At 40.4% G+C, this 27204-nt stretch overlaps 6 protein-coding genes across 6 annotated transcripts; all 6 read left to right on the top strand.

The window, feature by feature from the left end:
* The first annotated feature begins 1542 nt into the window (after positions 1–1542).
* Positions 1543–3161, top strand: LOC137027631 (apolipoprotein A-I-like). Its single transcript, XM_067395892.1, has 4 exons — positions 1543–1602; positions 1705–1760; positions 1866–2016; positions 2109–3161. The coding sequence occupies exons 2-4, from the start codon at positions 1721–1723 to the stop codon at positions 2683–2685; spliced, it is 768 nt and encodes a 255-aa protein (XP_067251993.1). The 5' UTR covers positions 1543–1602; positions 1705–1720; the 3' UTR covers positions 2686–3161.
* Positions 3162–4829: 1668 nt separating this feature from the next.
* LOC137027626 (apolipoprotein A-I-like) lies at positions 4830–6393 on the top strand. Its single transcript, XM_067395875.1, has 4 exons — positions 4830–4932; positions 5031–5086; positions 5187–5337; positions 5430–6393. The coding sequence occupies exons 2-4, from the start codon at positions 5047–5049 to the stop codon at positions 6004–6006; spliced, it is 768 nt and encodes a 255-aa protein (XP_067251976.1). The 5' UTR covers positions 4830–4932; positions 5031–5046; the 3' UTR covers positions 6007–6393.
* Positions 6394–6856: 463 nt separating this feature from the next.
* LOC137035710 (apolipoprotein Eb-like) lies at positions 6857–9012 on the top strand. Its single transcript, XM_067409252.1, has 4 exons — positions 6857–7011; positions 7118–7174; positions 8337–8487; positions 8586–9012. The coding sequence occupies exons 2-4, from the start codon at positions 7135–7137 to the stop codon at positions 8974–8976; spliced, it is 582 nt and encodes a 193-aa protein (XP_067265353.1). The 5' UTR covers positions 6857–7011; positions 7118–7134; the 3' UTR covers positions 8977–9012.
* A 126-nt stretch (positions 9013–9138) lies between these two features.
* On the top strand, positions 9139–11737 carry LOC137035703 (apolipoprotein A-I-like). Its single transcript, XM_067409239.1, has 4 exons — positions 9139–10296; positions 10398–10456; positions 10563–10713; positions 10805–11737. The coding sequence occupies exons 2-4, from the start codon at positions 10417–10419 to the stop codon at positions 11379–11381; spliced, it is 768 nt and encodes a 255-aa protein (XP_067265340.1). The 5' UTR covers positions 9139–10296; positions 10398–10416; the 3' UTR covers positions 11382–11737.
* A 9465-nt stretch (positions 11738–21202) lies between these two features.
* On the top strand, positions 21203–22617 carry LOC137027613 (apolipoprotein A-I-like). Its single transcript, XM_067395850.1, has 4 exons — positions 21203–21300; positions 21390–21445; positions 21553–21703; positions 21796–22617. The coding sequence occupies exons 2-4, from the start codon at positions 21406–21408 to the stop codon at positions 22370–22372; spliced, it is 768 nt and encodes a 255-aa protein (XP_067251951.1). The 5' UTR covers positions 21203–21300; positions 21390–21405; the 3' UTR covers positions 22373–22617.
* A 660-nt stretch (positions 22618–23277) lies between these two features.
* si:dkey-7f3.14 (apolipoprotein A-I-like) lies at positions 23278–24847 on the top strand. Its single transcript, XM_067395863.1, has 4 exons — positions 23278–23325; positions 23416–23465; positions 23787–23937; positions 24029–24847. Exons 2-4 carry the CDS (start codon positions 23432–23434, stop codon positions 24327–24329), a joined length of 486 nt encoding a protein of 161 aa, XP_067251964.1. The 5' UTR covers positions 23278–23325; positions 23416–23431; the 3' UTR covers positions 24330–24847.
* Positions 24848–27204: the final 2357 nt, after the last annotated feature.

Raw genomic sequence — 27204 nt, 5'->3', positions numbered from 1 at the left:
AGCGTTGTGTGGCTCCTGACTCACTTTGGCTCTCCGAGGCACCCGACCCACCATGGCTCACCGAGGCACCCGACCCTCTGTGGCTCCCTGAGGCTCCCAACCCGCCATGGCGCCTAGAGCTCCTGGACCCGCCCTGGAGACCTCCCAACAAATCCAGCTAATCGTAATACAGCTGTGTCCTCATCAGAGCTTGTGCAGCCGCTCTGGAGAAGCTTCGCTGGCTGATCAGCTGACTGCTCTCGAATTGCTTTTGCAATACATTGATACAGTCACGTGGCATCGGCACTGCTTCATATGTATTATAATATGTATAGTGACTGATTAAAAACAGTTCATTTTATCACATCACATATTCGAAGAGGCTTGGCCTCCCTTGCCCCCTTGACCAGTGGTATTTTATGAGCTAGTTTTTTTGTGATCCTTCAATAATTTTGACTCCATCAATATTGTTCTACAGCAGTTTTACTTCTAATTGATTTTTCACTACATTTTTAATAAATACTGGTGTACTCATATCACATGATAAATGTTTTGCTTCTGTTATTAATGTAAGCATTTATTTAAAAAACAAACAAACAAAACAAACAGTTTGTTAATAAATGTTTAACTAACCCCATCACTAGTATCACTAACTAACCCCATCACAGCATCACTAGTAGTGGCAGTGTTCTCTAGTGTTGTGAAATGCATTTTTCCACTAATGTCTGATTCAAATTAGATGTATAGGCCTACTTCTTATGTTAAATGGATTTTGTGAAAGGAATTGTATGATAATATGATAAAATGACTAATTACTAGTTTAACCAGACAAATATGGTTATTGAATAATTAAACAGCTTCCTGTTCTTTCAGACCTGGGGTTGAGATCATGACAATTCCATGGGATACTTATAGAATCTGTTTATGTGGAGTGGAGTCTATTTTCTTTAAAACTGTTTATGTATTACTTAACAAATGTCAAATTATTATAATTGTTAATGAAGCTAATTCCTAGATTTAAAGCTAAAAGACGAGAAAAATGCCAGCAGATGGAATCAAGAAGCTTTGAGTGACGTGTCAGACCTTATCAGGGAATGCAGAGCGTCTTTTATCATTTATTGTTTTATTAGGTCAAATGTTCAAACTTGGGGCTCTGTCTGATAAAGTATCCAAGATGGACCTTAAATAATTAGATTATTCTTGATGTCTCCTTTTAGGCTTTGAGATTTTTACTAAATTAATGTTTCCATATATTTTTATGTATACTTTTCTTGTTTGCTTTGGCAGCTGGGAATTTTAACTTCCCTTTAATGACATTTGTGTTGAGGTGCTAAGGAAAAAAAAAAATATTTTGACCCAATAAAAATGTAATAAAAAAAAAATAATAATTATTGTTTTTAAAGATAATGTTATCATTATCTGCACTGAATCTGAAAGTCTGTGGTGGTTGAAGGTACAGTCAGGGTGTTGATGTGGAGTAGTGACAGCAAGGCACTACCCACTGGACTTTGGGTTTCCACTAAGGCAATCACCTCCACATGGTATATAATTACAGATGTGAACCAGCCACCTTCACACTGGTTCTTCAGACAGGACAGCGTTAATTAAAACACTCTGACAAAGGTAAGAACTTTTGACTGAACTTTTTAGTAAATTTAAAATACAGCACTTTTTACATTTATGTAAAAGACAGAGACATTCATTGAAAGTGTTTTTTACTTCTAGACTAAAGCTGAACACCATGAAGGTTCTTGTGGTACTTGCACTTGCTGCATTTACAGGTGAGGAACTCAGAGAAAATTACAATATGAAAATGTTTTAAGGCTTGATAAATTTACAGTCTATTAAAAAAACCATTTGATCAAACTGAAATGCTTCATCAACAGGTTGCCAGGCTAACCTTTTCAATGCTGATGAGCCCAAGCCACAGCTGGAGCAGCTGACTGATGCATTCTGGAGCTATGTTTCCAAGGCAACACAAACCGCAGAGGAAACCGTCAAGATGATCAGGTCTTCCCAACTGGGACAGGAAGTCAAGTAAGTCAAGAATATTTACCCGCAGAACACTGTTATTTAGACTAGTTCTTATGTCCTGATATGAAACTCAAACATCCTTCTCCATTTAACAGTGCTAGACTGACCCAGAGTGCCGACATGGCCAGCGAATATGCCGTCACCCTCAAGAAACAGATGGATCCTCTGGCTGAAGAGCTGATGACCAAAATCACCAAGGAAGCTGAAGTGTTGAGGGAGCGTTTGGGCCAGGACCTGATCACTGTGAGAGACCAGCTGGAGCCCTATGCTGACAACCTCAAGAGCCAGATCCAGCAGAGAGTGGAGGAGCTCAGGACGGCCATGGCTCCATATGCAGAATCCCTGGATTCTGAGACCCTGAAGGCCACTCTGCTCCAGAAGAGTGAGGAGCTGAGAGGAAACCTGGAGCAGAGTGTGAAGGAGCTGCAGGCTCAGCTGGAGCCCTACACTGCTGAAATCAAGGAGAAGGTTGACCAGCATCTGCAGGAGTTCCAGAAGACCGTGAGCCCTCTGGCTGAGGATCTTCAGACCCAGATTAGAGAGAGAGCCCAAATGGTCCAGCAGAGTCTCACACCCTACGCTGAAGACCTGAAGGAAAAGCTGGACCCCTATGCACAGGACCTGAAGGACCAGCTCACCTCCCTGTACGAATCCTTCATCAAGAGAAATTAGATGCTTCAAAGACTTCTTCCTGTTTCACTAACAGAACTGTTTTTCTGTCCATGAGCATTGTGACTCCAAATTCCCATTTATCTCCATAACCATGACCTACATCACACTACTGGGAATAAACAAGATCTTTTTGGTGTTATATCTTACAGTTGATAGACCAAACACTAACATACAGGAAAGGTGATTTTTTTTTTGTGCTAAAATTCTGTTGTTTACACCATAACCATTCATTTATACAGAACTTTTGCTCTCTTTCTGTTGTGTATTTATTTCAGTTTATCAACTCCTTATTACCTCTGACAGAAAATGTGTTGTTTCTTTGAAATGTATAAATGCCAAGTGTATGATTTGTCTTATTTATCAACAATAAAACCTGTGATTTAATAACAAAATGTTTCTGAATATTATATCCAGTTGAGTAGATCAGCATACCTGAACTGTCATTCTAAATATTACATTTATCCTATTCATACGTTTTTTTTTTTTTTATCTAATTACGTTTAAGTAGCCCTCTGAAAATGCATAAGGCTTACATACTTTTTAATAAAATCACCAGACAAAATAGGTGTTATTTCTTTAAAAGAATGAGGTCTTGTTACCAACTTATGAGAAGTTTTTTTTTTATACAACAGTTACTGTTTGAAAGGTTCAACTGCATAAAATATACAACACATTATACATAAACATAAATATAAACAATTATACATAAACATAATTACATAAAATGTGTGTATGTGTGATTTAAACAATATTTCTAAAAGTCTGTATGAGTGTCAAAAGGATTATTTAAATAAACCAACTCTGACAAAGGACATGCATAAATGATAAAGGATATAGATTAGATAAGGTTGAGAACTTTCCACAAAAATGGACCTCTTCCAGTCACTTTTTTTTTTTTGGAGTTTCATATTTCTATATTATATTGTGATGTTCCTAGCATTTGTTATTGTTATTGTAACAATAAAACATATGCCATATATTGTTATTTGTCACTGATATGTAGAAGATTGCTATATGTCCAATTCAGAAAAACCCATGAGTTTAATAAATCCTTGCTTGCACTGTCTTATGCTAGACTATGTTTTGTGGATGATTGTAGTCATCTTGCACTGTATGAGCATGCAGAAATATTCAAATAAAACACATTTATGTATTATAATATAATATGTATAATAAGAGACTGATTAAAAACAACAGTTAATTTTAAATCACATTTCCCTTGCCTCCTCCTTGACCAGAATAAAAATTTATTGATAAATGGTAAAATAACCTATATAGCTTCACTAGTAGTGGCAGTGCTCTCTAGAGGTGAGAAACACCTTTTTCCTGATTATAATTAGATTATATGTATAGGCCTACTACTATTGTAAACTTTGGTGAAAGGAATTATATTATAAAATGATGAAATAGTTTACTGTAGTTTAACCAGAGAAATATTGTTTTTGAATAATTAAACATCTTTCAGTTCTTTCAGACCCGGGGTCAGGATCATGGGATACTTGCAATCAGTTTATGTGGAGTGGAGTCTATTTCCTTTTAAACTATTTACGTATTAATTAATGGCAAATTATTATAAATGTTAATACAGTTAACTCTTAGATTTAAAGCTAAAGAACAAGAGTAACAATACTTAATGCCAGCAAACAGAATCAAGAGGCTTTGAGTGACGTGTCAGACCTTATCAGGGAATGCAGAACGTCTTTTATCATTTGTTGATTTATTAGGTCAAATGTTCAAACTTGGAGCTCTGTCTGATTTAAGTATCCAAGATGGACCTTAAATAATTGGATTATTCTGGATGATTCCTTTTCTAGGCTTACATGATTTTTTATTAATTTAATATTTCCAAATATTTTTATGTATAGTTTTCATTTTTGATTTAGGCAGTTGGGGATTCTATTTTAATTCCCTTTAATGACATCTGTGTAATGTTAAGTGCTAAGACTTAAAATATTTTATATGCATTTTGATTTTGACCAAATTAAAACTTAATTAAAATACTCACTACTGCTTTTAGAGACAAAGTTCCACTGTTATCATTATCTGCACTGAATCTGAAAGTCTCTGGTGGTTGAAGGTACAGTCAGGGTGTTGATGTGGAGTAGTGACAGCAAGGCACTACCCACTGGACTTTGGGTTTCCACTACAGCAGTCATTTCCCCATGCTATATAAATACAGATGTGAACCAGCCACCTTCACACTGGTTCTTCAGACAGGACAGCATCAATTAAAACACTCTGACAAAGGTAAGAACTTTCTCACTTTTTAGTACATTCAAAATACAACACTTTTTACATTTATGTAAAAGACAGAGACATTCATTGAAAGTGTTTTTTACTTCTAGATTAAAACTGAACACCATGAAGGTTCTTGTGGTACTTGCACTTGCTGTATTTACAGGTGAGGAATTCAGAGAAAATTACAATATGAAAAAGGCTTGATAAATTTACAGAGTCTATTAACAAAACCATTTGATCAAACTGAAATGCTCCATCAACAGTTTGCCAGGCCAACCTTTTCAATGCTGATGAGCCCAAGCCACAGCTGGAGCAGCTGACTGATGCATTCTGGAGCTATGTTTCCAAGGCAACACAAACCGCAGAGGAAACCGTCAAGATGATCAGGTCTTCCCAACTGGGACAGGAAGTGAAGTAAGTCAAGAATATTTACCTGCAGGACACTGTTATTTAGACTAGTTCTTATGCCCTGATATGAAACTCAAACATCCTTCTCCATTTAACAGTGCTAGATTGACCCAGAGTGCCGACATGGCCAGCGAATATGCCGTCACCCTCAAGAAACAGATGGATCCTCTGGCTGAAGAGCTGATGACCAAAATCACCAAGGAAGCTGAAGTGTTGAGGGAGCGATTGAGCCAGGACCTGATCACTGTGAGAGACCAGCTGGAGCCCTATGCTGACAACCTCAAGAGCCAGATCCAGCAGCGAGTGGAGGAGCTCAGGACGGCCATGGCTCCATATGCAGAATCCCTGGATTCTGAGACCCTGAAGGCCACTCTGCTCCAGAAGAGTGAGGAGCTGAGAGGAAACCTGGAGCAGAGTGTGAAGGAGCTGCAGGCTCAGCTGGAGCCCTACACTGCTGAAATCAAGGAGAAGGTTGACCAGCGTCTGCAGGAGTTCCAGAAGACCGTGAGCCCTCTGGCTGAGGATCTTCAGACCCAGATTAGAGAGAGAGCCCAGATGGTCCAGCAGAGTCTCACACCCTACGCTGAAGACCTGAAGGAAAAGCTGGACCCCTACGCACAGGACCTGAAGGACCAGCTCACCTCCCTGTACGAATCCTTCATCAAGAGAAATTAGATGCTTCAAAGACTTCTTCCTGTTTCACTAACAGAACTGTTTTTCTGTCCATGAGCATTGTGACTCCAAATTCCCATTTATCTCCATAACCATGACCTACATCACACTATTGGGAATCAACAAGATCTTTTTGGTGTTATATCTTACAGTTGATAGACCAAACTAATATACAGGAAAGGTGATTTTTGACTAAAATCTTGTTGTTTACACCATAACCATTCATCTATACAAAATGCAGAAATTTTGCTCTCTTTCTGTTGTGTATTTATTTCAGTTTATGACCTCTGACAGAAAATGTGTTGTTTCTTGGAAATGTTAAAATGCTACGTGTATCATTTGTCTTATTTATCAACAATAAAACATCTGCCATTTATTAACATGTTTCTGAATACTATGTCCAGTTGCATAGATCAGCATAGATGAGCTGTCATTCTAAATATTACATTTATGCTATTCACATCTTTTTTTTTTTATCTAATTAAGTAGCCCTCTGAAAAAAAAAAATATATATATATACACACACACACACACAAACACATATACATACATAACAGACAGATTTAAACAATATTTCTAAAAGTCTGTATGAGTGTCAAAAGGATTATTTAAATAAACCAACTCTGACAAACGACATGCAGAAATGATAAAGGTCATCTAAAATGATTTCTTGTAACGCATAATAAAGATTAGATAAAGTTGAGAACTTTCCAAAAATGGACCACTTCCAGTAACTTTTGGTTGTACTAATGACAGATCATACATTATGTTAATGTCCCTACTTCATTATCAGTGCTGACTCATACAGTGTACACAGTAACTCATGGGCCTGTTCCTTTCAAATGACGTCCAGAACTGCACATCTTGTCACACAGGGTTTGTAGTCACAACATAACTAGATAAAAACATCCACTGGAGATTAAAATATATTCCTAATGGTATTTAAATACAGATATTAAACAACCATCACTGCATTTGCTATTCACACTGGACATCCTACTGACAAAGGTAAGAAGATGAATTTACTAAATACCAGATTAAAATATGTTTTATGTAAAATATTTTACATTATATTAAATTGTTTAAATTAACAAAATGTGTTGTTATTTTATAGGCTAAGCACTGAAAACTATGAAGGCTCTTGTGATTCTTGCATTGGCTGTTTTTACAGGTTAGATATATAACTATTGATATAAATTACTTGAAAGAAAGAAAGAAAGAAAGAAAGAAAGAAAGAAAGAAAGAAAGAAAGAAAGAAAGAAAGAAAGAAAAACAGGGTTCCAAATTTCAAACAGAATATAAAATTATTATACATGTTAAAGGGATAGTTCACCCAAAAATTAAAATTCTTTCATCATTTACTCCCCCTCAAGTTGTTCCAAACCTTTTTAAATTTCTTTGTTCTGCTGTACACAAAGAAAGATATTTGGAAGCAGTGGCGTAACTTTGTTGACATAGACATCATGTTTAAGATAATAGTTTCATCCTTACATCTTCTATAATACAATATATTGTTGGTCTCGAGAGTATTTACATTAGTCAATAAATACATGGATCCGCACTTAATGTTAGATAGTCTAGATGGACTAGTGGTAAAATTTTTGTTCAGCATGCCAGAGGTTCTGGGTTCTAATCCGCCCTCGTGTCATTTTTGTTTTTCTTCTCATTAAAACCAAAGATGTTCAACGGTGATTGTATATCATGATCAGGGACATGTTTATGTGCATTTTGTTTTGTGATTTCACCGTATTAAATAGAGACTCTCTGATAGATGGAAGCACTCGTCTGTGTGAAGATTACGCTTTGTGCATGAGTGCCAAGAGAACATTGTTGCGCCACTGATAACTGCGGCAGTGAGCACTCGGCATTATTTCAAAAATAACACATCCCAGCGAAAGATCGCCTTTTATTTAATTTTCATTTTTAGGTGAACTATCCCTTTAACTTACATTAATGTTTCTTCCTACTGGATAAGACATAATACATCATGTTCTACCAGACAAAAGTTTGGATACATGATTTTTTTTTTCATGTGATCTTAAAATACTTTTGATCTAGGCTTGTGTGTAGATGCTTGACAATAGTTTTGTAGGCAAATATAAATTATGCCTATATGAATTCCTTTACAAAATGAACATTTAAAATTACTATTTTGTAATGGAGTTGGTATGGAAGTAAAGAAAAGCATCCTCTTTCCACATTATTTGAAGAAGCTAAATTACAAGAATATAAAATAAAATATTATATTAATGTGATTTTTTTTTTTTTTTTTTTTACCTCCAAAATGGCTAAATAATTTTTGAATTATCTGATATGTTCAATTCTCACAACAGGTTGCCAAGCCAACTTATCTAATGAAGAGAAGCCAAATCCACATCTGGATCACTTAATACATGCATTCTGGAACTATATTGCCCAAGCAGTACAAACTACTGATGAACCTTCACAGATGATAAGTACATCTCAGCTGGGACAGGAAGTCAAGTAAGTCATAATTACCAGAAGTATTGTTTTAGCAAATTAGAAATGTTTTCTGTTTCAACACATAAATTAAACCTTTCCCCTCCACATCACCAAACTAGACTAACACAGACTCCTCCATCTGAAGATCTGATGAACAAAATCACCAAAGAGGCTGAAGTGTTGAAGGAGCGTTTGAGCCAGGACCTGAACACCATGAGAGACAAACTGGAGCCCTATGCTGACAACCTCAAGGGCCAGATCCAGCAGAGAGTGGAGGAGCTCAGGATGGCCATGGCTCCATATACAGAATCCCTGGATTCTGAGACCCTGAAGGCCACTCTGCTCCAGAAGAGCGAGGAGCTGAGAGGAAACCTGGAGCAGAGTGTGAAGAAGCTGCAGGCTCAGCTGGAGCCCTACACTGCTGAACTCAAGGAGAATGTGCACCAAAATCTGCAGGGAATGAAAAAATCTTTTGCTTCATCAACTGAAGACCTCAAGGCCCAGATTTAATCCACAGTTATTGTTTTCTATATATATATATATAATATATATATATATATATATATATATATATATATATATATATATATATATATATATATATAGTGATGTTTCTAGCATTTCTTTCTTGATCGGAAAAAATAAATAAATTGAGCCCTCTCAATTCAGAAAAACCCACGAGTTTAATAAATCCTTGCTTGCACTATTGCACTGTCTTTTACTAGAATATTGACTTTTGTGGACCTTTGTGGTCATCTTGCACTGTATGAGCATGCAGAAATGTAAAAAAAAAAAATACATCTATGTATTATAATATAATACGTATAATAAGTGACTGACCAAATACAGTTAATTTTAATCAACATCTCCCTTGCCTCCTTGGCCAGAATCAAAATGTATTGATAAATGGTAAAATAACCCATATAGCATCACTAGTAAGTGCTCTCTAGTGGTGAGAAACACTCATCTCTGATTAAAATTAGATTATATGTATATGCCTACTTCTTTTGTCAGCTTTAGTGAAAGGACTTATATGATAAAATGATGAATTACCCTACTGTAGTTCAACCAGACAAATATTGCTATTGAATAATTAAACATCAGTCTATTTCCTTTGAAACTACATATTACTTTAATGGCAAATTACTGGCAAATTATTATAAATGGTAATACAGTTAACTCTTAGATTTAAAGCTAAAGAACAAGAGTAACAATACTTAATGCCAGCAAACAGAATCAAGAGGCTTTGAGTGACGTGTCAGACCTTATCAGGGAATGCAGAACGTCTTTTATCATTTGTTGATTTATTAGGTCAAATGTTCAAACTCGGAGCTCTGTCAGATTTAAGTATCCAAGATGGACCTTAAATAATTAGATTATTCTGGATGACTCCTTTTCTAGGCTTTATGATTTTTATTAATTTGTTTCCAAATATTTTTTACATACACTTTTCTTTTTTGTTTTAGGCAGTTGGGGATTCTATTTTAATTCCCTTTAATGACATCTGTGTAATGTTAAGTGCTAAGACCTCAAATATTTGATATGCATTTTGATTTTGACCAAATTAAAACTTAATTAAAATACTCACTACTGCTTTTAGAGACAAAGTTCCACTGTTATCATTATCTGCACTGAATCTGAAAGTCTGTGGTGGTTGAAGGTACAGTCAGGGTGTTGATGTGGAGTAGTGACAGCAAGGCACTACCCACTGGACTTTGGGTTTCCACTACAGCAGTCATTTCCCCATGCTATATAAATACAGATGTGAACCAGCCACCTTCACACTGGTTCTTCAGACAGGACAGCGTCAATTAAAAAACTCTGACAAAGGTAAGAACTTTCAAACTTTTTAGTCAATTCAAAATACAACACTTTTATGTACATTTATGTAAAAGACAGAGACATTCATTGAAAGTGTTTTTTACTTTTAGACTAAAATTGAATGCCATCATGAAGGTTCTTGTGGTACTTGCACTTGCTGTATTTACAGGTGAGGAATTCAGAGAAAATTACAATATGAAAATATTTTAATGCTTGATAAATTTAAAAGTTTATTAACAAAACCATTTGATCAAACCGAAATGCTCCATCAACAGTTTGCCAGGCCAACCTTTTCAATGCTGATGAGCCCAAGCCACAGCTGGAGCAGCTGACTGATGCATTCTGGAGCTATGTTTCCAAGGCAACACAAACCGCAGAGGAAACCGTCAAGATGATCAGGTCTTCCCAACTGGGACAGGAAGTCAAGTAAGTCAAGAATATTTACCTGCAGGACATGTTATTTAGACTATTTCTTATGCCCTGATATGAAACTCAAACATCCTTCTCCATTTAACAGTGCTAGACTGACTCAGAGTGCCGACATGGCCAGCGAATATGCCGTCACCCTCAAGAAACAAATGGATCCTCTGGCTGAAGAGCTGATGACCAAAATCACCAAGGAAGCTGAAATTTTGAGGGAGCGTTTGGGCCAGGACCTGATCACTGTGAGAGACCAGCTGGAGCCCTATGCTGACAACCTCAAGAGCCAGATCCAGCAGAGAGTGGAGGAGCTCAGGACGGCCATGGCTCCATATGCAGAATCCCTGGATTCTGAGACCCTGAAGGCCACTCTGCTCCAGAAGAGTGAGGAGCTGAGAGGAAACCTGGAGCAGAGCGTGAAGGAGCTGCAGGCTCAGCTGGAGCCCTACACTGCTGAAATCAAGGAGAAGGTTGATCAGCATCTGCAGGAGTTCCAGAAGACCGTGAGCCCTCTGGCTGAGGATCTTCAGACCCAGATTAGAGAGAGAGCCCAGATGGTCCAGCAGAGTCTCACACCCTACGCTGAAGACCTGAAGGAAAAGCTGGACCCCTACGCACAGGACCTGAAGGACCAGCTCACCTCCCTGTACGAATCCTTCATCAAGAGAAATTAGATGCTTCAAAGACTTCTTCCTGTTTCACTAACAGAACTGTTTTTCTGTCCATGAGCATTGTGACTCCAAATTCCCATTTAGCTCCATAACCATGACCTCCATCATACTGTTGGACATTTTTTTGGTGTTATATCTTACAGTTGATAGACCAAACACTAATATACAGGAAAGGTGATTTTTGGCTAAAATCCTGTTGTTTACACCATAAACATTCATCTATACAGATGCAGAAATTTTGCTCTCTTTCTGTTGTGTATTTATTTCAGTTTATGACCTCTGACAGAAAATGTGTTGTTTCTTGGAAATGTATAAATGCCAAGTGCATCATTTGTCTAATTTGTCAACAATAAAACATCTGCCATTTATTGACGTGTTTCTGAATTTTATGTCCATTTGCATAGATCAGCATAGATGAGCTGTCATTCTAAATATTACATTTATGCTATTCACATCTTTTTCACATTTGGGACGTTCCTAAAACGTCCTCTTTTGGTAATGAAAGTGCTGCAGTTCAAGGTTCCTTATATGACTTTAGGGGGATGTTCCATTTAGGTTATTTTATGGTGAAAAAAGAATGTTACAAAGAGGACATTTGGGACATTAACAGAATGTTAATTGGGGGACGTTATTTGGTGGACCTTCAGGAAACATTCAGGACATTCTGGGAATGTTTAGGGGACTATTACTATAGGACGTTCTGATAACTTCCCAAATGTCCTCTTTGTAACGTTCTCACGCGACCATAAAATATCCAAAATAGAACGTCCCCCTAAACTCATCAGGAACGTTATTAAATGACCAACAGAGGACCATGTGGCAATGTTCTTTTTTTTATTTAATGTCCCAAATATCCTCTTTGTAACGTTTTTATGTGACCATAAAATCATGTAAGGAACCTTGAACTGCAGCACTTTCATTACCAAAAGAGGACGTTTTATGTCCCAAATGGTCTGTAAAATTTCAGAATTTTCATCATTTTTAGAGAACTTTTAGGCAAAGTTGCGCAAGGTCACGAGAACGTCGCCTTCTATGTGGGTGTTTTATGGAGAATAAAGTTTGAAGTCACCGTTACTGAGGTGAGTGTTTGCTATAGATGGGCTCTTGATTCTTGACATTTTTAACATTACATTTTGTCTGGCTGCTTATCATGACATCTTATAGCAAAAAACACATGAGAAATTCTGATTGGATGAATTGGGTTGTTTAGTGCTGGTGATTCAATCATCATGGAGTGTCTTGATTCAATGATCTTCTCCAGAGACTAAACTATGAGTGTATAATATGTTTAGCATTAATTAATGTTTTTTTTTTTTTTACAAGTTTTTTTTTTTTTAATTCATTATACAAACAGTTTGAGCGGTGTCTTTTAGACTCACACAGACATCATGAATCATAAACAAAAATCTTTTTTTGTGACTTCAGTAGCTTGTTGTGATGCTTAGAGTTAATCTGTTTATCTGAAAATTCTGTCACCATTGTTGAGGATCATACGCAGAATCTTGATGTCTGTGTGAATCTACATGATGCTATCTGAATAATGATAAAAGCTTTTAAATTATGTAAGCAGGACAGGGTTTTATGCATTATCGTAGGACTACAAACATATTAAAGAAAACACATTATTCAGAGATCAGTGAATAAGATCACTGCATGATGTTAAAATCATCCACAAAGTCCAACCAAAGCCATGTGATCAACCTTTGTTTGTAACAAATGCTTTAGAAACACACAATTACAACAATTGCAGAAAAAACTAAAGTCAAAATATCAAGAATCAGGAGCCCAACTAAAGCAAGCGCTTACCTCTGTAACGGTGACATTTTGATAAAACATCAACACCTCATTAAGAAGATTCGTATGAAAGAAACAAAGTCAGAGTGGTTTGTAATAAGTGAGGATGCTGAGATCTAGAGAGATCTGTTAGTGTTTAATGTTCTGTTTCTGAGTTCCCTTTCAGTCGGTCACGTTCGACGTACGTCAGTAGTGACTGACGAATTGGGATATCGCTAGAGAGCCCTATCAGCTTCGAGTGAACTAAAACAAGCCAATGGAATTGGCGTGCGATATTTGCATAATGCGCACCGCCTCCGACAGGTGTATATAAATAGGAAGCAGATGCAATCGCACTCTGTCTTTCGCTTCGGAGCCAACAGTTGGTGTCCAGCTTCAGACTTCACAAGAGTGAAATTAAACAGCCTTGGAGATTCAGCGTCTGTTTGTGTTGGCGTTAAGGCACAACAGCGAGGTCGCGAGCTTCCCAGGGAGCCTGAGCTTAAACTCTCAACTGCTGTTTTAACAGCAACTGAATTCCCATATAAAACGCAGTTGTCTGTTGCAATTTGGGCCGGTTCCTCCCGGTGTGTTCGGGGAGTGGTGTACCTGAACACATCGCGTCACTCCCTGTGTGCTTCAGCACGAGAGAGCTGACTCTTCCCCTTCTAAAAGAGCTTCACAGACAGACACTGCGTCTTTTTCAAGACGTAATTCTGTCCATGCGTTTCTGGAGGCGGTCGTTTCCTATCCTCAATGACGGCCACAATCACTTTCTCTCATGTCTGCTTAGCGTGCTGAGACTGTGTTTGTGGGTGGTTCATATTCTCTTATGAGAATATGCCCACGTCGGCGCGTTGTTTGTCTCGCCTTTCTCGTAAGGGCTTGAGCGTTCAGCGCGCCGTGTGCCATCGAGCTGCCGTCTGGCGCTCTAGATGCACGGTCGAGACTCGAGCGCCTTTAATGAGGTGGAGTCCCCTCACTTATTCCCCGATCTAGTTATTTTTCTGAATAAGAAGAATACTACTTTGGTTAATAAGCCTGGGTGACCAGAGGATCACAGTGGGGCTATACCCGCCGAGCCATTCTCCGTGGGCCCCCCACTCCTCTAGTGCATCACAAACATGTTGTGACTATGTCCGTGGGTGGTTCATGTTTAGTAAAACATAGCCACGTCAGCGCCCAGTGCGCCGTGTGTCATCCAGTTGGACGGCCACGTTCACTGTCCAACATGGCTGGTAGCTTCTGCTTGGATTGCTGGTCCTTCTCATGAGGGACCTAGCGTCTTAGTCGGAGCTCCAGCAGAGGATCAGATGTCTTACCCTTTAGGGGGGTAGTTCTGAGTCAGGGTTGAGCTACGCATGATACAGGTCATAGCGCAGGCCTCTGGCCAGACAATGTCCACCATGGTGGTCCGGAAACACCCCTGGCTAGTCTTGTTGGGATGTGTCATCGTCAAGTACATTTTGTCGATGTGCTCATCTCACAAGCTGGCCTAAAACCCAGCCCACTCTCCCCGCAGCCAACCCAGTTGGTTAACAGGAGGCAGTCCTGGGGATATGGTGACCTGCAGCTGAAGGAAAGCGTTCTTTCCCCGGAGGAGGGCCGGGTGGAGAATTCTGGTCTGTTCCGCCGCTGGCTCTCCGGAGTCCAGCGGTACCCACGAATAGAACTGTTGTCTGATCCTCCAGGTCCCAAGAGGGTGTGGCTGGTAGTGTGCAAGGCCCCGCCTTGCCACTCTCAGCCCTCTCTCACTTCACCAGCAGGTTCCAGTGTGGTGGTTCAGGCCGCACCCCATGTGCCGTCTTCCATTCACACTGCTACCTCGCAGAGTCTGACCACACTCCGGGCCGCTCCCATGCCGTCCGAGTCGGGTCCCCGTACTCTGCTTGCGGCTGTCAGCGTGCGAGGCCCTGCCTTGTCACGCGCAGCCCCCCCTCACATCGCCAGAAGGTGGCAGTGTGATGGCGCAGGCCGCGCCCCGTGCTCCGTCTCCCATACGCACTGCTGCCTCGCAAAGTCTGACCACACTCCGGGCCGCTCCCATGCCGTCCGAGTCGGGTCTCCGTACTCTGCCTCACTGCCCCACCCCCGGTGCGTCTGTGGTGCCTTTGGTCCCGCTGGCTCAGTGTCTGGAAGCGTGGATAGCGCTCCCCAGCCTGTCCAGCTGGCTCATTCATACCATCAGACTCAGCTATGCGATTCAGTTCGCCCGACGTCCCCCGGTTTTCAGGGGTGTCCACTACACTCAGGTGTCACTGGACAACACACCTGTTCTCCGGGCGGAGATTGCTGTCCTCCTGGCGAAGGATGCAATCGAGCCGGTCCCTTCAGCCGATATGAAGTTGGGGTTTTACAGCCCCCTACTTCATTGTACCAAAAAGGGCGGTGGGCTATGGCCAATCCTGGATCTGTGCGTCTTGAACCGGTACCTTCACAAGTTGCTGTTCAAGATGCGCAGAAGCGCATTTTCGAATGCGTCCGTCCCCGGGATTGGTTTGCAGCGATCGACCTGAAGGACACGTACTTTCATGTCTCGATTCTGCCTAGCCACAGACCCTTCCTACAGTTTGCGTTCGAGGGTCGGGCATGTCAGTACAAAGTCCTACCCTTCGGGCTGGCCCTGTCACCCCGCGTCTTTACCAAGATTGCAGAGGCGGCCATTGTTCCCCTCAAGGAACAAGGCGTTCGTATTCTCAGCTACCTCGACGACTGGTTGATCCTGGCCAGCTCGCGAGCGCAGTTGTGCGAACACAGGGATATGGTTTTAGCTCACCTCAGCCGGTTGGGGCTTCAGGTCAACTGGGACAAGAGCAAACTCTCCCCCGGGCAGAGGATCTCTTATCTCGGTCTCGAGCTAGACTCGGTCGCCCATCGGTGTTGACCTGCCTGAGTACGCTCAGTTGCAGGACAGTGGCTCCACTGAAACTATTTCAGAGGCTCCTGGGGCATATGGCATCTGCAGCCGCGGTAACGCTGCTCGGATTGCTCCATATGCGACCGCTTCAACACTGGCTTCGCGGCTGGGTCCCGAGATGGGCGTGGCAGCGCGGTACGCTCCGTGTTCCTGTGACACCGAGCTGCCGACGCACTCTCATCCGGTGGTCGGACCCCTTGTTCCTGCGGGCCGGAGTGCCCCTGGAACAGGTGTCCAGGCACACTGTGGTCTCCACAGATGCCTCCGCCACCGGATGGGGGGCCACATACAACGGGCATGCAGCGTCGGGTCTATGGACGGGTCTGCGTGATCTCCCGCAAGCGATCGTAGACACCATCACTTCCGCTGGAGCTCCTTTCGCGAGGAGCCTCTATGCGCTGAAGTGGAACCTATTCGTCGAATGCTGCGCCTCTCGCCTAGAGGACCCCCAATTATGCGCGGTCAGATCCGTGCTTTCCTTCCTGCAAGAAAGGTTGGAGCTAAGGCTGTCTCCCTCCACCCTGAAGGTGTATGTTGCTGCTATCGCTGCACATCACCATGCAGTTGAGGGTAAGTCCCTGGGGAAACACGATCTGATCATCAGGTTCCTGAGGGGGGCGAGGAGACTGAATCCTTCTCGCCCTTCCTCCATACCCTCTTGGGATCTGACCCTGGTTCTTACATCTCTCCGGGGTCAGCCCTTCGAACCTTGCAATCAGTCGAGTTAAAAGCACTGTCTCTCAAGACCGTCCTCCTGGTTGCATTGGCTTCTCTGAAGAGGGTAGGGGATCTGCACGCATTTTCGGTCGACGAATCGTGCCCAGAGTTCGGGCCCGGCGACTCTCACGTCATCCTGAGATCCCGGCCCGGATATGTGCCCAAGGTTCCTACCACTCCCTTCAGAGATCAGGTAGTGAACCTGCAAGCGCTGCCTTCGGAGGAGGCAGACCCAGCCCTAGCCTTGCTCTGTCCCGTCCGCGCTCTGCGTGTGTACGTAGACAGAACGCAAAGCTTCAGGACCTCAGACCAGCTCTTTGTCTGTTACGGAGGCCAGCAGAAGGGAAAGGCTGTCTCCAAGCAGAGGATGGTCCACTGGATAGTGGATACCATCGCCTTGGCGTACAAATCCCAGGGCGTGCCTTGCCCGCTCGGGTTGAGAGCCCACTCCACCAGAGGGGTGGCCTCTTCCTGGGCGCTGGCTCATGGCGCCTCGCTGACAGATATCTGTAGAGCTGCGGGCTGGGCGACACCTAACACGTTCGCTAGATTCTATAGCCTACGTGTAGAGCCGGTATCTTCCCGTGTACTCGCTTCCACTAGCCGGTAGACGCGTTGAACCCACTCTAAGTGTCGGCTTGCAATGCCATTCCCGCCCCCTGGGCCGGATGCGTGCATATTTTGACTCCAGTCGTGTTCCCCACTTGGCGAACCCTGTCGAGTTCCTCCGCCTCCCCCTTCGGCTCGGACATTGCGGAGTGTCTGATGCCAGGCCTACATCCATCGCTGACGCTGTCTGTTGGCTGGGGCCCATATGTCGTGACTCCTCTACGTGAGCGGTCCCATATGTGTATCATCCACGGTTTAAAACCCCCTACGGGCTGAGTCCGTGTCTTTCCCTTAGCAGAGCCAGCTCTGCTGTCACCTGTCAGATGTGTCTCCCCCTACCCAGGTGGAGCCATCCCAGGGACTCCATATGTGTACTGCCCCCCGGGCCAGTCCATATGTGTATTCTCCACGTAAACTCCTCCCCCATTGTGTAGGTAGTGGCCTCCGCAGCGTCCCCTACGGGTTCGCTTCCCCAGTGTAGTCTAGTTTACTTAGTGGGTATGTCGGAACAGCAGTAGACTCTCTCGGTGTAAGCTCGCCCCCTTCACCGTCCAGTTGGTGCGACGGGTGGCTAGAGCTTGCACTGGGCACTGGAAGGGGTTTGTAACTGTGGCGCTTTATTTGGGATCCCAATTCGTCGGTCACTACTGACGTACGTCGAACGTGACCAACTGAAAGGGAACGTCTCGGTTACATATGTAACCCTCGTTCCCTGAAGGAGGGAACGGAGACGTACGTCCCGTCGCCACAGTTTCTGTACCCTCGCTGTTGTGCGGACACCAGTTGTCTCCTCAGTGCGATTGCATCTGATTCCTATTTATATACACCTGTTGGAGGCGGTGCGCATTATGCAAATATCACACGCCAATTCCATTGGCTTGTTTTAGTTCACTCGAAGCTGATAGGGCTCTCTAGCGATATCCCAGTTCGTCGGTCACTAGTGACGTACGTCTCCGTTCCCTCCTTCAGGGAACGAGGGTTACATATGTAACCGAGATGTTTTGTGAGGTTACCATTGTGCTGGAGAGTAGCGCCTGTGCTTCAGTCAGTGATGATCCAAAAACACAAATGTTTTGCTGCATGTTGCTTTATTTAAAGACAGTAACTGTGTAGTTGCTGCAGTGATACAGCAGTTACATTAGCTCATGCATGTGCTGTTATCAGCTAATGACTTAATGCAACAGATTTCCATTTTAAAGAAAAGGTTTCATAACATTAAACCAGAAAATACCTGTAAAGAGCTTTTTTTTGTTTTTTGTAAGACATTTAAAGCTGCAGTCTGTGATTTTTCCTCTTTGTCGCCATCTCTGTTTGAAACCTGCAGGTCAGCACGGATGAATCTAATGTTTGCTGTCAGTCACCGCAACAGTGTGGATACTGTATTTCAGAATCACAGATTCTACTTCTTGAAAGTATGACCAATATAAGAATTTTCACTGGAAAATATCATCTGAACAAGTAAGTAACATTTCTGCCACTTTTGTTCTGACTGACTGAGGAAAAAGCATTAGGCCTACAATAAATCATGCTTTACTGCATGATTACTGTTATATTGTTCTCAAATTGTTAATGTTAACAACATCAGCATTACGTGACTATGTGTATTTAGTGTATATTAGCTTTATCTGTAGATTTCAATTTCTGTAGCCACTCCACAGTCCAAAGTCTTTTGCTTTTTGACTAAGGGTGAATCTCCAGTTGTCACTGATGATTGTCATTTGTATCTTTCTGGATTACAATCCACCATCAAAATGATAAGTTTAATTATTTCAGCTGCTGTGAGAAAAGACTATAAATGATCCGCTACCGGCAGCGTCCTCACGTGATAAAACCGACTAGCCTGGATGGACTCCTTCCTTTCTGTTTACGGACTTGACGTAATGACGCATAGACGAACTGCTGCATGCTCGAATTTCCCACGGAAATCCACCATGCCGCTCTTATTATAAAACATTGTTACAAGCATACACTCTAAAAAATGTTTGGTTAAAAACAATCCAAGTTGGTTTGAAAATGGACAAACCCAGCAATTGGGTTGTTTTAACCCAGTGATTGGGTTAAATGTTTGCCCAACCTGCTGGGTAGTTTTATTCAACCCAACTACTGATTAAAAATGTCTATATGGCTGGCTTAAAATGAATCCAAAATAGGTGAGAAATTAAAAATTAGACACATAATTACTAGAGGAAACAATAATAATCAAAAGGTGTACATTTATTAATAAGCAATTTAATAAATGTTTATTGTTTATTATTCATTATCTTATTATAAATGCTCATTTATTAAACATATTAATAAATGTTAATTTCCAGCATATTTTGGGTTAATTTTAAGCAAGCAATACAGTATTTTTTATACAAGAGTTGAGTTAAATAAAACTACCCAGCACGTTGGGCAAACATTTAACCCAACCACTGGGTTAAAACAACCCAATTGCTGGGTTTGTCCATTTTCAACCCAACTTGGGTTGTTTTTAACCCAGCATTTTTTAGAATGTACCGTTGTGAATCGAGATAAGATAATGAGATAGTTTTGAACACTGGCTGGTTATGCACTTTCTCAAAAATTGATTTTGGATAATTTTTAACCAAAAAAAGTTACGGATTGCAGCTTTAAGAAAAAATAGTTTTTGTTTGAACATGCCACTTTTGTTAATCAATTTTATCTCTTAATTTCAATTCAGTTTTTTTGACAAGGGCAGCAGGGACGTTCTGAGAACATTTCCAAATAAACTATGGTTCCCTAAACGTTCAGAGAATGTTTTGAATGTTCCCTGAAGGTCCACCAAATAACGTCCCCCAAACCTTAAAAGAACTCCACATCGTGACCGTCTGTTAACGTACTTGGAATGTTACTAGGCAATGTCCTTAACACCAGTGGGGATGTTCTGAGAATGTTCTGGGAACGTAAAATTTCTAGCGGGGTCACTAGTAGTGGAATAATGCTCAACAGTGGTGAGAAACAGTCATCTCTAATTAAAATTAGATAATATGTATAGGCCTACTTCTTGTAAACTTTGGTGAAAGGAATTATATGATGAAATGATGAATAACCTTACTGTAGCTTAACCAGAGAAATATTGTTATTGAATAATTAAATATCTTTCTGTTTTTTCAGACCCAGGATTGGGATCATGGGATACTTGCAATCAATTTATGTGGAGTGGAGTCTATTTCCTTTAAAACTATTTACATATTACTTAAATGGCAAATTATTATAAATGTTAATACAGTTAACTCTTAGATTTAAAGCTAAAGAACAAGAGTAACAATGCTTAATGCCAGCAAACAGAATCAAGAGGCTTTGAGTGACGTGTCAGACCTTATCAGGGAATGCAGAACATCTTTTATCATTTGTTGATTTATTAGGTCAAATGTTCAAACTTGGAGCTCTGTCTGATTTAAGTACCTAAGATGGACTTTAACTAATTCAATATCTGGATGACTCCTTTTCTAGTCTTACATGATTTTTATTAATTTAATGTTTCCAAATATTTTTATGTACACTTTTCTTTTTTGTTTTAGGCAGTTGGGGATTATATTTTAATTCCCTTTAATGACATCTGTGTAATGTTAAGTGCTAAGACCTCAAATATTTTATGTATTAAAAAATAAAATAGTTTATGTATTTTGATTTTGACCAAATTTAAACTTAAAATATTCACTACTGTTTTTAGAGACAAAGTTCCACTGTTATCATTATCTGCACTGAATCTGAAAGTCTCTGGTGGTTGAAGGTACAGTCAGGGTGTTGATGTGGAGTAGTGACAGCAAGGCACTACCCACTGGACTTTGGGTTTCCACTACAGCAGTCATTTCCCCATGCTATATAAATACAGATGTGAACCAGCCACCTTCACACTGGTTCTTCAGACAGGACAGCGTCAATTAAAACACACTGACTAAGGTAAGAGCTTTCTCACTTCAAAATACAACACTTTTTACATTTATGTAAAAGACAGAGACATTAATTGAAAGGGTTTTTTTTACTTCTAGACTAAAATTGAACACCATGAAGGTTCTTGTGGTACTTGCACTTGCTGTATTTACAGGTGAGGAATTCAGAGAAAATTACAATATGAAAATATTTTAAGGCTTGATAAATTTACAGAGTCTATTAACAAAACCATTTGATCAAACTGAAATGCTCCATCAACAGGTTGCCAGGCCAACTTATTCTACGCTGATGAGCCCAAGCCACAGCTGGAGCAGCTGACTGATGCATTCTGGAGCTATGTTTCCAAGGCAACACAAACCGCAGAGGAAACCGTCAAGATGATCAGGTCTTCCCAACTGGGACAGGAAGTCAAGTAAGTAAAGAATATTTACCCACAGGACACTGTTATTTAGATTATTTCTTATGTCCTGATATGAAACTCAAACATCCTTCTCCATTTAACAGTGCTAGACTGACTCAGAGTGCCGACATGGCCAGTGAATATGCCGTCACCCTCAAGAAACAGATGGATCCTCTGGCTGAAGAGCTGATGACCAAAATCACCAAGGAAGCTGAAGTTTTGAGGGAGCGTTTGGGCCAGGACCTGATCACTGTGAGAGACCAGCTGGAGCCCTATGCTGACAACCTCAAGAGCCAGATCCAGCAGAGAGTGGAGGAGCTCAGGACGGCCATGGCTCCATATGCAGAATCCCTGGATTCTGAGACCCTGAAGGCCACTCTGCTCCAGAAGAGCGAGGAGCTTAGAGGAAACCTGGAGCAGAGTGTGAAGGAGCTGCAGGCTCAGCTGGAGCCCTACAGTGCTGAAATCAAGGGGAAGGTTGACCAGCATCTGCAGGAGTTCCAGAAGACCGTGAGCCCTCTGGCTGAGGATCTTCAGACCCAGATTAGAGAGAGAGCCCAGATGGTCCAGCAGAGTCTCACACCTTACGGCGAAGACCTGAAGGAAAAGCTGGACCCCTACGCACAGGACCTGAAGGACCAGCTCACCACCCTGTACGAATCCTTCATTAAGAGAAATTAGATGCTTCAAAGACTTCTTCTTTCACTAACAAAACTACATAATTATTCATGATCTTTGAAATTTTACTTATTTGATCCATGTTTTCCTCCATTTATCCTACCATGATCTATACTAGAAAAAAAAATAGGTTTGATAAAGTCTCATAAATTACAGTATCCAATGTCCTTTACATTTGCAAATTCTCTATTTTATTCGGTGTAACAGTGGTTATTTATTTGGAATAAATACATTATCTCTGAGAAAAATGTGTTTTGTTCCTGTTTCTTGCAAGTTTACAAATGTCACATTTTAATTTAATTATATATCAATAACAAATAAACAAAATAATATATATATATATATATATATATATATATATATATATATATATATATATATATATATATATATATATATATATATATATTTACAGAAAGTTGCTTTTGTAGAAATGTGTATGTGAGACATCCATATTGGCAAATCAAATAGCAAATCTCTGACAAGGCTGCTAAAACAAAGGACATTATTGCATGGGCATTCTTGTCAACAGCCCTAAATTAAACACAAGAACATTAAATATAATACTCCATAAGTGTTCACAATCATAGACCTTCTCCAATCTAAACAGTAAATTGGCCCTTTAAACATGTAAACAGGTATAAATTCTGCCAAAATACCATAGTTGTTGTGACGTGACATCAAAGGCCTTGTTCTTAAGTGTCAGTTGCTTTAGCCACACAGTCTGGCAGCTTTTATGGTTTGCTTTGAACGTGAGGATCTGATGTGACAAAAAGTTCCAGGAAATTTTGATATGGAGTAATTGTGACAGTCAGGCAATACCCACTGGACTTTGGATTTTTATTGCGACAATCACTTCTTTCTGGTATATAAATGGAGATATGCAACCACTACCTCCACAATACCACTTCGGATTGAACAGCGTGAATATAAACACAGTTAACACACTGACACAGGTAATTAATAAAGGTTAATAATTATATTTACTTTTATTTTACTTAACAAGTAAATAATGTAAGTAACTCATATCTGTCATTTCCTTACAGTCCAAAACTGAAAACGATGCAGGTTTTCCTGGTCACTGCATTGCTGTTGTGTACAATTTAGTCATACTACAAAAACAAATTTCACAAATATGAACAGAAATATCTCTATCATCTTTAAATAAATTATACGCACCCTATTCTTTGTGGAAGGCAGAAAATATGTGCATAAAACGGATTGTTCACCAAAAAATAAAAATTCTGAATAAATCAAGAAATTTCAGAATTACAATTAAGAATTATAGAATTTTTAGTTTTGGGTGAGCTATCCCTATAAAGATGACAGAAATGTTTGTATAAGTCATAATTATGAAACATTATATATCTTGAACATGTACATTATTGATATGAAATGCTCCCTGCACTTTCATCAGGTTGCCAAGCCAACCTGTTCTATGCTGATGAGCCCAAGACACAGCTGGAAAAGCTGACTGATGCATTCAAGAGCTATGTTGACCAGGCCACACGCACCGCTGAGGAAACTGTCAAGAAGATTAGGACTTCCCAGCTGGGAGAGGATATCAAGTAAGTTATTACAAATTTACCTGCAGGAAACTCAGCATTTCTAATGAAAATAAATGACAATGATAGACTAACAAAAAATGTCAATATCCAGCCAGTACACCACCAACCTGAAGGAACAGATGGATCCTTTGGCTAAAGATCTGATGACCAAAATCACTAATGGTGCTGACATGCTGAAGGAGCGCATAGAAGTGGAAGTGAGCACTGTGAGGTGTGCACTAAAGCCCTACCTCGAATATGTCACCAGTCCATTTCAACGGGGAGCGGGTTACATAAGAGACCTGAATTTTGAGGACCTGAAGGCCACACTGCTCCAGAAGAGCGAGGAGCTAAGAGAGAGCCTGGAGCAGAGCATAAAGGAGCTGCAGGCTAAGCAGGACCCCTCTACCTGAGAGAAAAGATGGATCTTTACACTCAGGACCTGAAGATCAAAGAGCACCTGAGAAATTTGGATGATTTGATTTGTTTTATTGTTGCCATTAATACATGAACGTTTTAATATAGTATGTCTATTTTTGAATCGTGTACATTCACCGTTGCATTGATTATTCTTTTCATCTCCACTTGTAGAATGTACAAAATTTATCTGTTTTAGAAAGTAATGACAGAGAGATTTCTTGAAACAGCTTTTCATTTTCGTTATGTTACCACGAGACACCAATAATGTTTTAATGTTAAACTGTATCAGATGTGCTAGGCCTAGATATATTCAAAATGGGAAGCACAATAAATTCTCTAGAAAATTATACATGATTCTTCAAGGTCACAAGATGTTTGAAATGAAAACTATAAAACAACATGACAAAGAACATCAGACACCACTGATAAACTTGATCACAGGCACTTAAACAACAGCAGCCCATAAAGGGATAGTTCACCCAAAAATGAAAATTCTGTCATTATTTACTCACCCTAAGGTAGTCCCAAACCTGTATGAATTTCTTTGTTTTGATGATCACAACGGAAGATATTTGGAAGAATGTCAGTAACCAAACAGGTCCCACCCCCCATTGACTACCATGGTACTTATTTTCCCTACTATGGAAGTAAATGGGGGGCGAGATCTGTTTGGTTACTGGCATTCTTCCAAATATCTTCCTAGGAGTTCAGCGGAACAAAGAAATTCATACAGGTTTGGAATTACTTGAGTAAATGATGACAGAATTTCCATTTTTGAGCGACTTACCCCTTTTAAGAACAAAAAAATTTCATAATTTATATTCATAACAATTTATATTTACACACTAGTTTTTTGTTTGGTTAGTTGTTTTTTTTTGTTTTTGTTTTTTTAAATAGGCCTACAAAAAAATATTTTTTTATATAAGAACATTTAAATGCATTTTTGCACTTATTATTTCACTTTGTGGGCTCTTTGAACATCCAAAATGCATTTTTAGTTCAAGCTAAAGGAGCGCAAGGGAAGAGCACACAAGGGCACCATCGCACGTTTTGAAATAATTTCAACTTGACACTCTTAAAAACGGCTTATGGAACAAGACACTGAAAATAAGACATCCCATTCTGTGCAGATTAAAAAGTAAGGGAGTGCAAGAACGCATCCTGGGTGAACTCGCTGGATGAAAACAACGTAAAGCAGCCCTTCGCAGTGTGGAATACATTTACAGGTGACACGAATAGGAAGTTTATTACTTTGAAGTTGATAACAATGACACGATGATAATACAAGTTGCGTTTGTTCCCTTCGATCCAATTTTCAATGGCGAAACTAGTGCGGACAGTTCATTAGGAAGCTGAATAATAAAATGATTTAAAAATTCCTTGGCAAGCAGTGCCCTCGATTGGCCAACATAAACACCACGCGAAAAATGATTCTTGGCATGATTTTTATGCTGCCTTCACATTGGAAATTTGATAATTCCCACATCTGAAGTCGTGATTACGAGCTCATCGAAATAGGAGGACGTTCATGTGCAAGTTTTACCTAAGAAACTCGTATTTATAATAATTCTGAGAGCATGTGAAGGCAGCATTAATCAGCATTAATATTTCACTTTGTGCGCTGATTGAACATCCATAAAAACAGGAACTCTTTAAATGATGAAATGTTGATTTGCTCATCTCAGCAAACCAGTGGTAAAAACAAATGAATAATGGCAAGTTAAAGTCTCTTTGAATTTTCAAGGGTAAATTATATATGCATAATCAATAGGCTATTTGGTTAAACCTACATCTAATTTTCATCTTCTAAGTTTACAATTTTGCTAATGGCTTATTTAAGGACCACTCATAATCGTTTTTTTTTAGTGAACAAACACAATCTCTAGAACCTGCTCCTTTACTCATATATCACAGCTATGCAGATGACACCCAGATTTACCAAGCCCTATCACCCAACGACTACAGCCCCATCGACTCCCTGTGTCAATGCATTGATGAAATTAAAAATTGGATGTGCCTAAACTTCCTTCAGTTAAACAAAGACAAAACTGAAGTCATTGTATTTGGAAACAAAGATGAAGTTCTCAAAGTGAACATGTACCTTCACTCTAGGGGTCAAACAACTAAAAATCAAGTCAGGAATCTTGGTGTGATTTTGGAGTCAGACCTGAGTTTCAGTAGCCATGTAAAGACAATAACTAAATCAGCATATTATCATCTCAAAAATATTGCAAGAATTAGATGCTTTGTCTCCAGTCAAGACTTAGAGAAACTTGTTCATGCTTTCATCACCAGCAGGTGGATTATTGTAATGGGCTCCTCACTGGTCTTCCCAAAAAGACCATAAGACAGCTGCAGCTCGTACAGAACGCTGCTGCCAGGATTCTGAGCAGAACCAGAAAACATGAACACATCACACCTGTCACGATCACTAGTGAGAGTGCCCTAGTCAGCCACTAGAGGGCACTCCATCCTGGACTCTTGTTTTCACCCCTTGGACTACAATTCCCATACTCACCCCTGGACTCATTATCCCATTCATTGCACTCAGCTGTTTTGTGTTTCTTCATTAGTGTCTGCCTATTTAGTCTCTGTTGTTTCTGCCTTTGGTTGTGGTTTGTTGTATTGTTATGTGCACTGTTTGTTTCTCTGGCTTTTGTTTTTATGGACTGTGGATTATCTGGATTTTGACCCCTTGCCTGCATTTGGATTTACGCTTCTGGATTCCCCAATAAATACTTATGCTGCAACTGGATCTCAACATCTTGTTCTTGTGTGCCCATGACAGAACAAACCACCATTTAACAGATCCAGCGGCATGAGTTTTCGGATTATTCCCTCAGCCTCCATTGGGGAGCGGATGGCTTT

This window comes from Chanodichthys erythropterus, chromosome 2 (assembly GCF_024489055.1).
Source record: "Chanodichthys erythropterus isolate Z2021 chromosome 2, ASM2448905v1, whole genome shotgun sequence".
Taxonomy (NCBI): domain Eukaryota; kingdom Metazoa; phylum Chordata; class Actinopteri; order Cypriniformes; family Xenocyprididae; genus Chanodichthys; species Chanodichthys erythropterus.
The sequence above is the reverse complement of the archived record's forward strand: the minus strand, read 5'-3'. Positions and strand labels throughout refer to the sequence as shown.

Excerpts from the sequence above, each read along its gene's own strand:
- LOC137027631 (XM_067395892.1), top strand. The coding sequence starts at position 1,721 with ATGAAGGTTCTTGTGGTACTTGCACTTGCTGCATTTACAG. Across the intron at positions 1,761-1,865 it reads TGCACTTGCTGCATTTACAG|GTTGCCAGGCTAACCTTTTC; the intron begins GTGAGGAACTCA and ends CTTCATCAACAG. Across the intron at positions 2,017-2,108 it reads CAACTGGGACAGGAAGTCAA|TGCTAGACTGACCCAGAGTG; the intron begins GTAAGTCAAGAA and ends TCCATTTAACAG.
- LOC137027626 (XM_067395875.1), top strand. The coding sequence starts at position 5,047 with ATGAAGGTTCTTGTGGTACTTGCACTTGCTGTATTTACAG. Across the intron at positions 5,087-5,186 it reads TGCACTTGCTGTATTTACAG|TTTGCCAGGCCAACCTTTTC; the intron begins GTGAGGAATTCA and ends CTCCATCAACAG. Across the intron at positions 5,338-5,429 it reads CAACTGGGACAGGAAGTGAA|TGCTAGATTGACCCAGAGTG; the intron begins GTAAGTCAAGAA and ends TCCATTTAACAG.
- LOC137035710 (XM_067409252.1), top strand. The coding sequence starts at position 7,135 with ATGAAGGCTCTTGTGATTCTTGCATTGGCTGTTTTTACAG. Across the intron at positions 7,175-8,336 it reads TGCATTGGCTGTTTTTACAG|GTTGCCAAGCCAACTTATCT; the intron begins GTTAGATATATA and ends TTCTCACAACAG. Across the intron at positions 8,488-8,585 it reads CAGCTGGGACAGGAAGTCAA|ACTAACACAGACTCCTCCAT; the intron begins GTAAGTCATAAT and ends TCACCAAACTAG.
- LOC137035703 (XM_067409239.1), top strand. The coding sequence starts at position 10,417 with ATGAAGGTTCTTGTGGTACTTGCACTTGCTGTATTTACAG. Across the intron at positions 10,457-10,562 it reads TGCACTTGCTGTATTTACAG|TTTGCCAGGCCAACCTTTTC; the intron begins GTGAGGAATTCA and ends CTCCATCAACAG. Across the intron at positions 10,714-10,804 it reads CAACTGGGACAGGAAGTCAA|TGCTAGACTGACTCAGAGTG; the intron begins GTAAGTCAAGAA and ends TCCATTTAACAG.
- LOC137027613 (XM_067395850.1), top strand. The coding sequence starts at position 21,406 with ATGAAGGTTCTTGTGGTACTTGCACTTGCTGTATTTACAG. Across the intron at positions 21,446-21,552 it reads TGCACTTGCTGTATTTACAG|GTTGCCAGGCCAACTTATTC; the intron begins GTGAGGAATTCA and ends CTCCATCAACAG. Across the intron at positions 21,704-21,795 it reads CAACTGGGACAGGAAGTCAA|TGCTAGACTGACTCAGAGTG; the intron begins GTAAGTAAAGAA and ends TCCATTTAACAG.
- si:dkey-7f3.14 (XM_067395863.1), top strand. The coding sequence starts at position 23,432 with ATGCAGGTTTTCCTGGTCACTGCATTGCTGTTGT. Across the intron at positions 23,466-23,786 it reads GGTCACTGCATTGCTGTTGT|GTTGCCAAGCCAACCTGTTC; the intron begins GTACAATTTAGT and ends CACTTTCATCAG. Across the intron at positions 23,938-24,028 it reads CAGCTGGGAGAGGATATCAA|CCAGTACACCACCAACCTGA; the intron begins GTAAGTTATTAC and ends GTCAATATCCAG.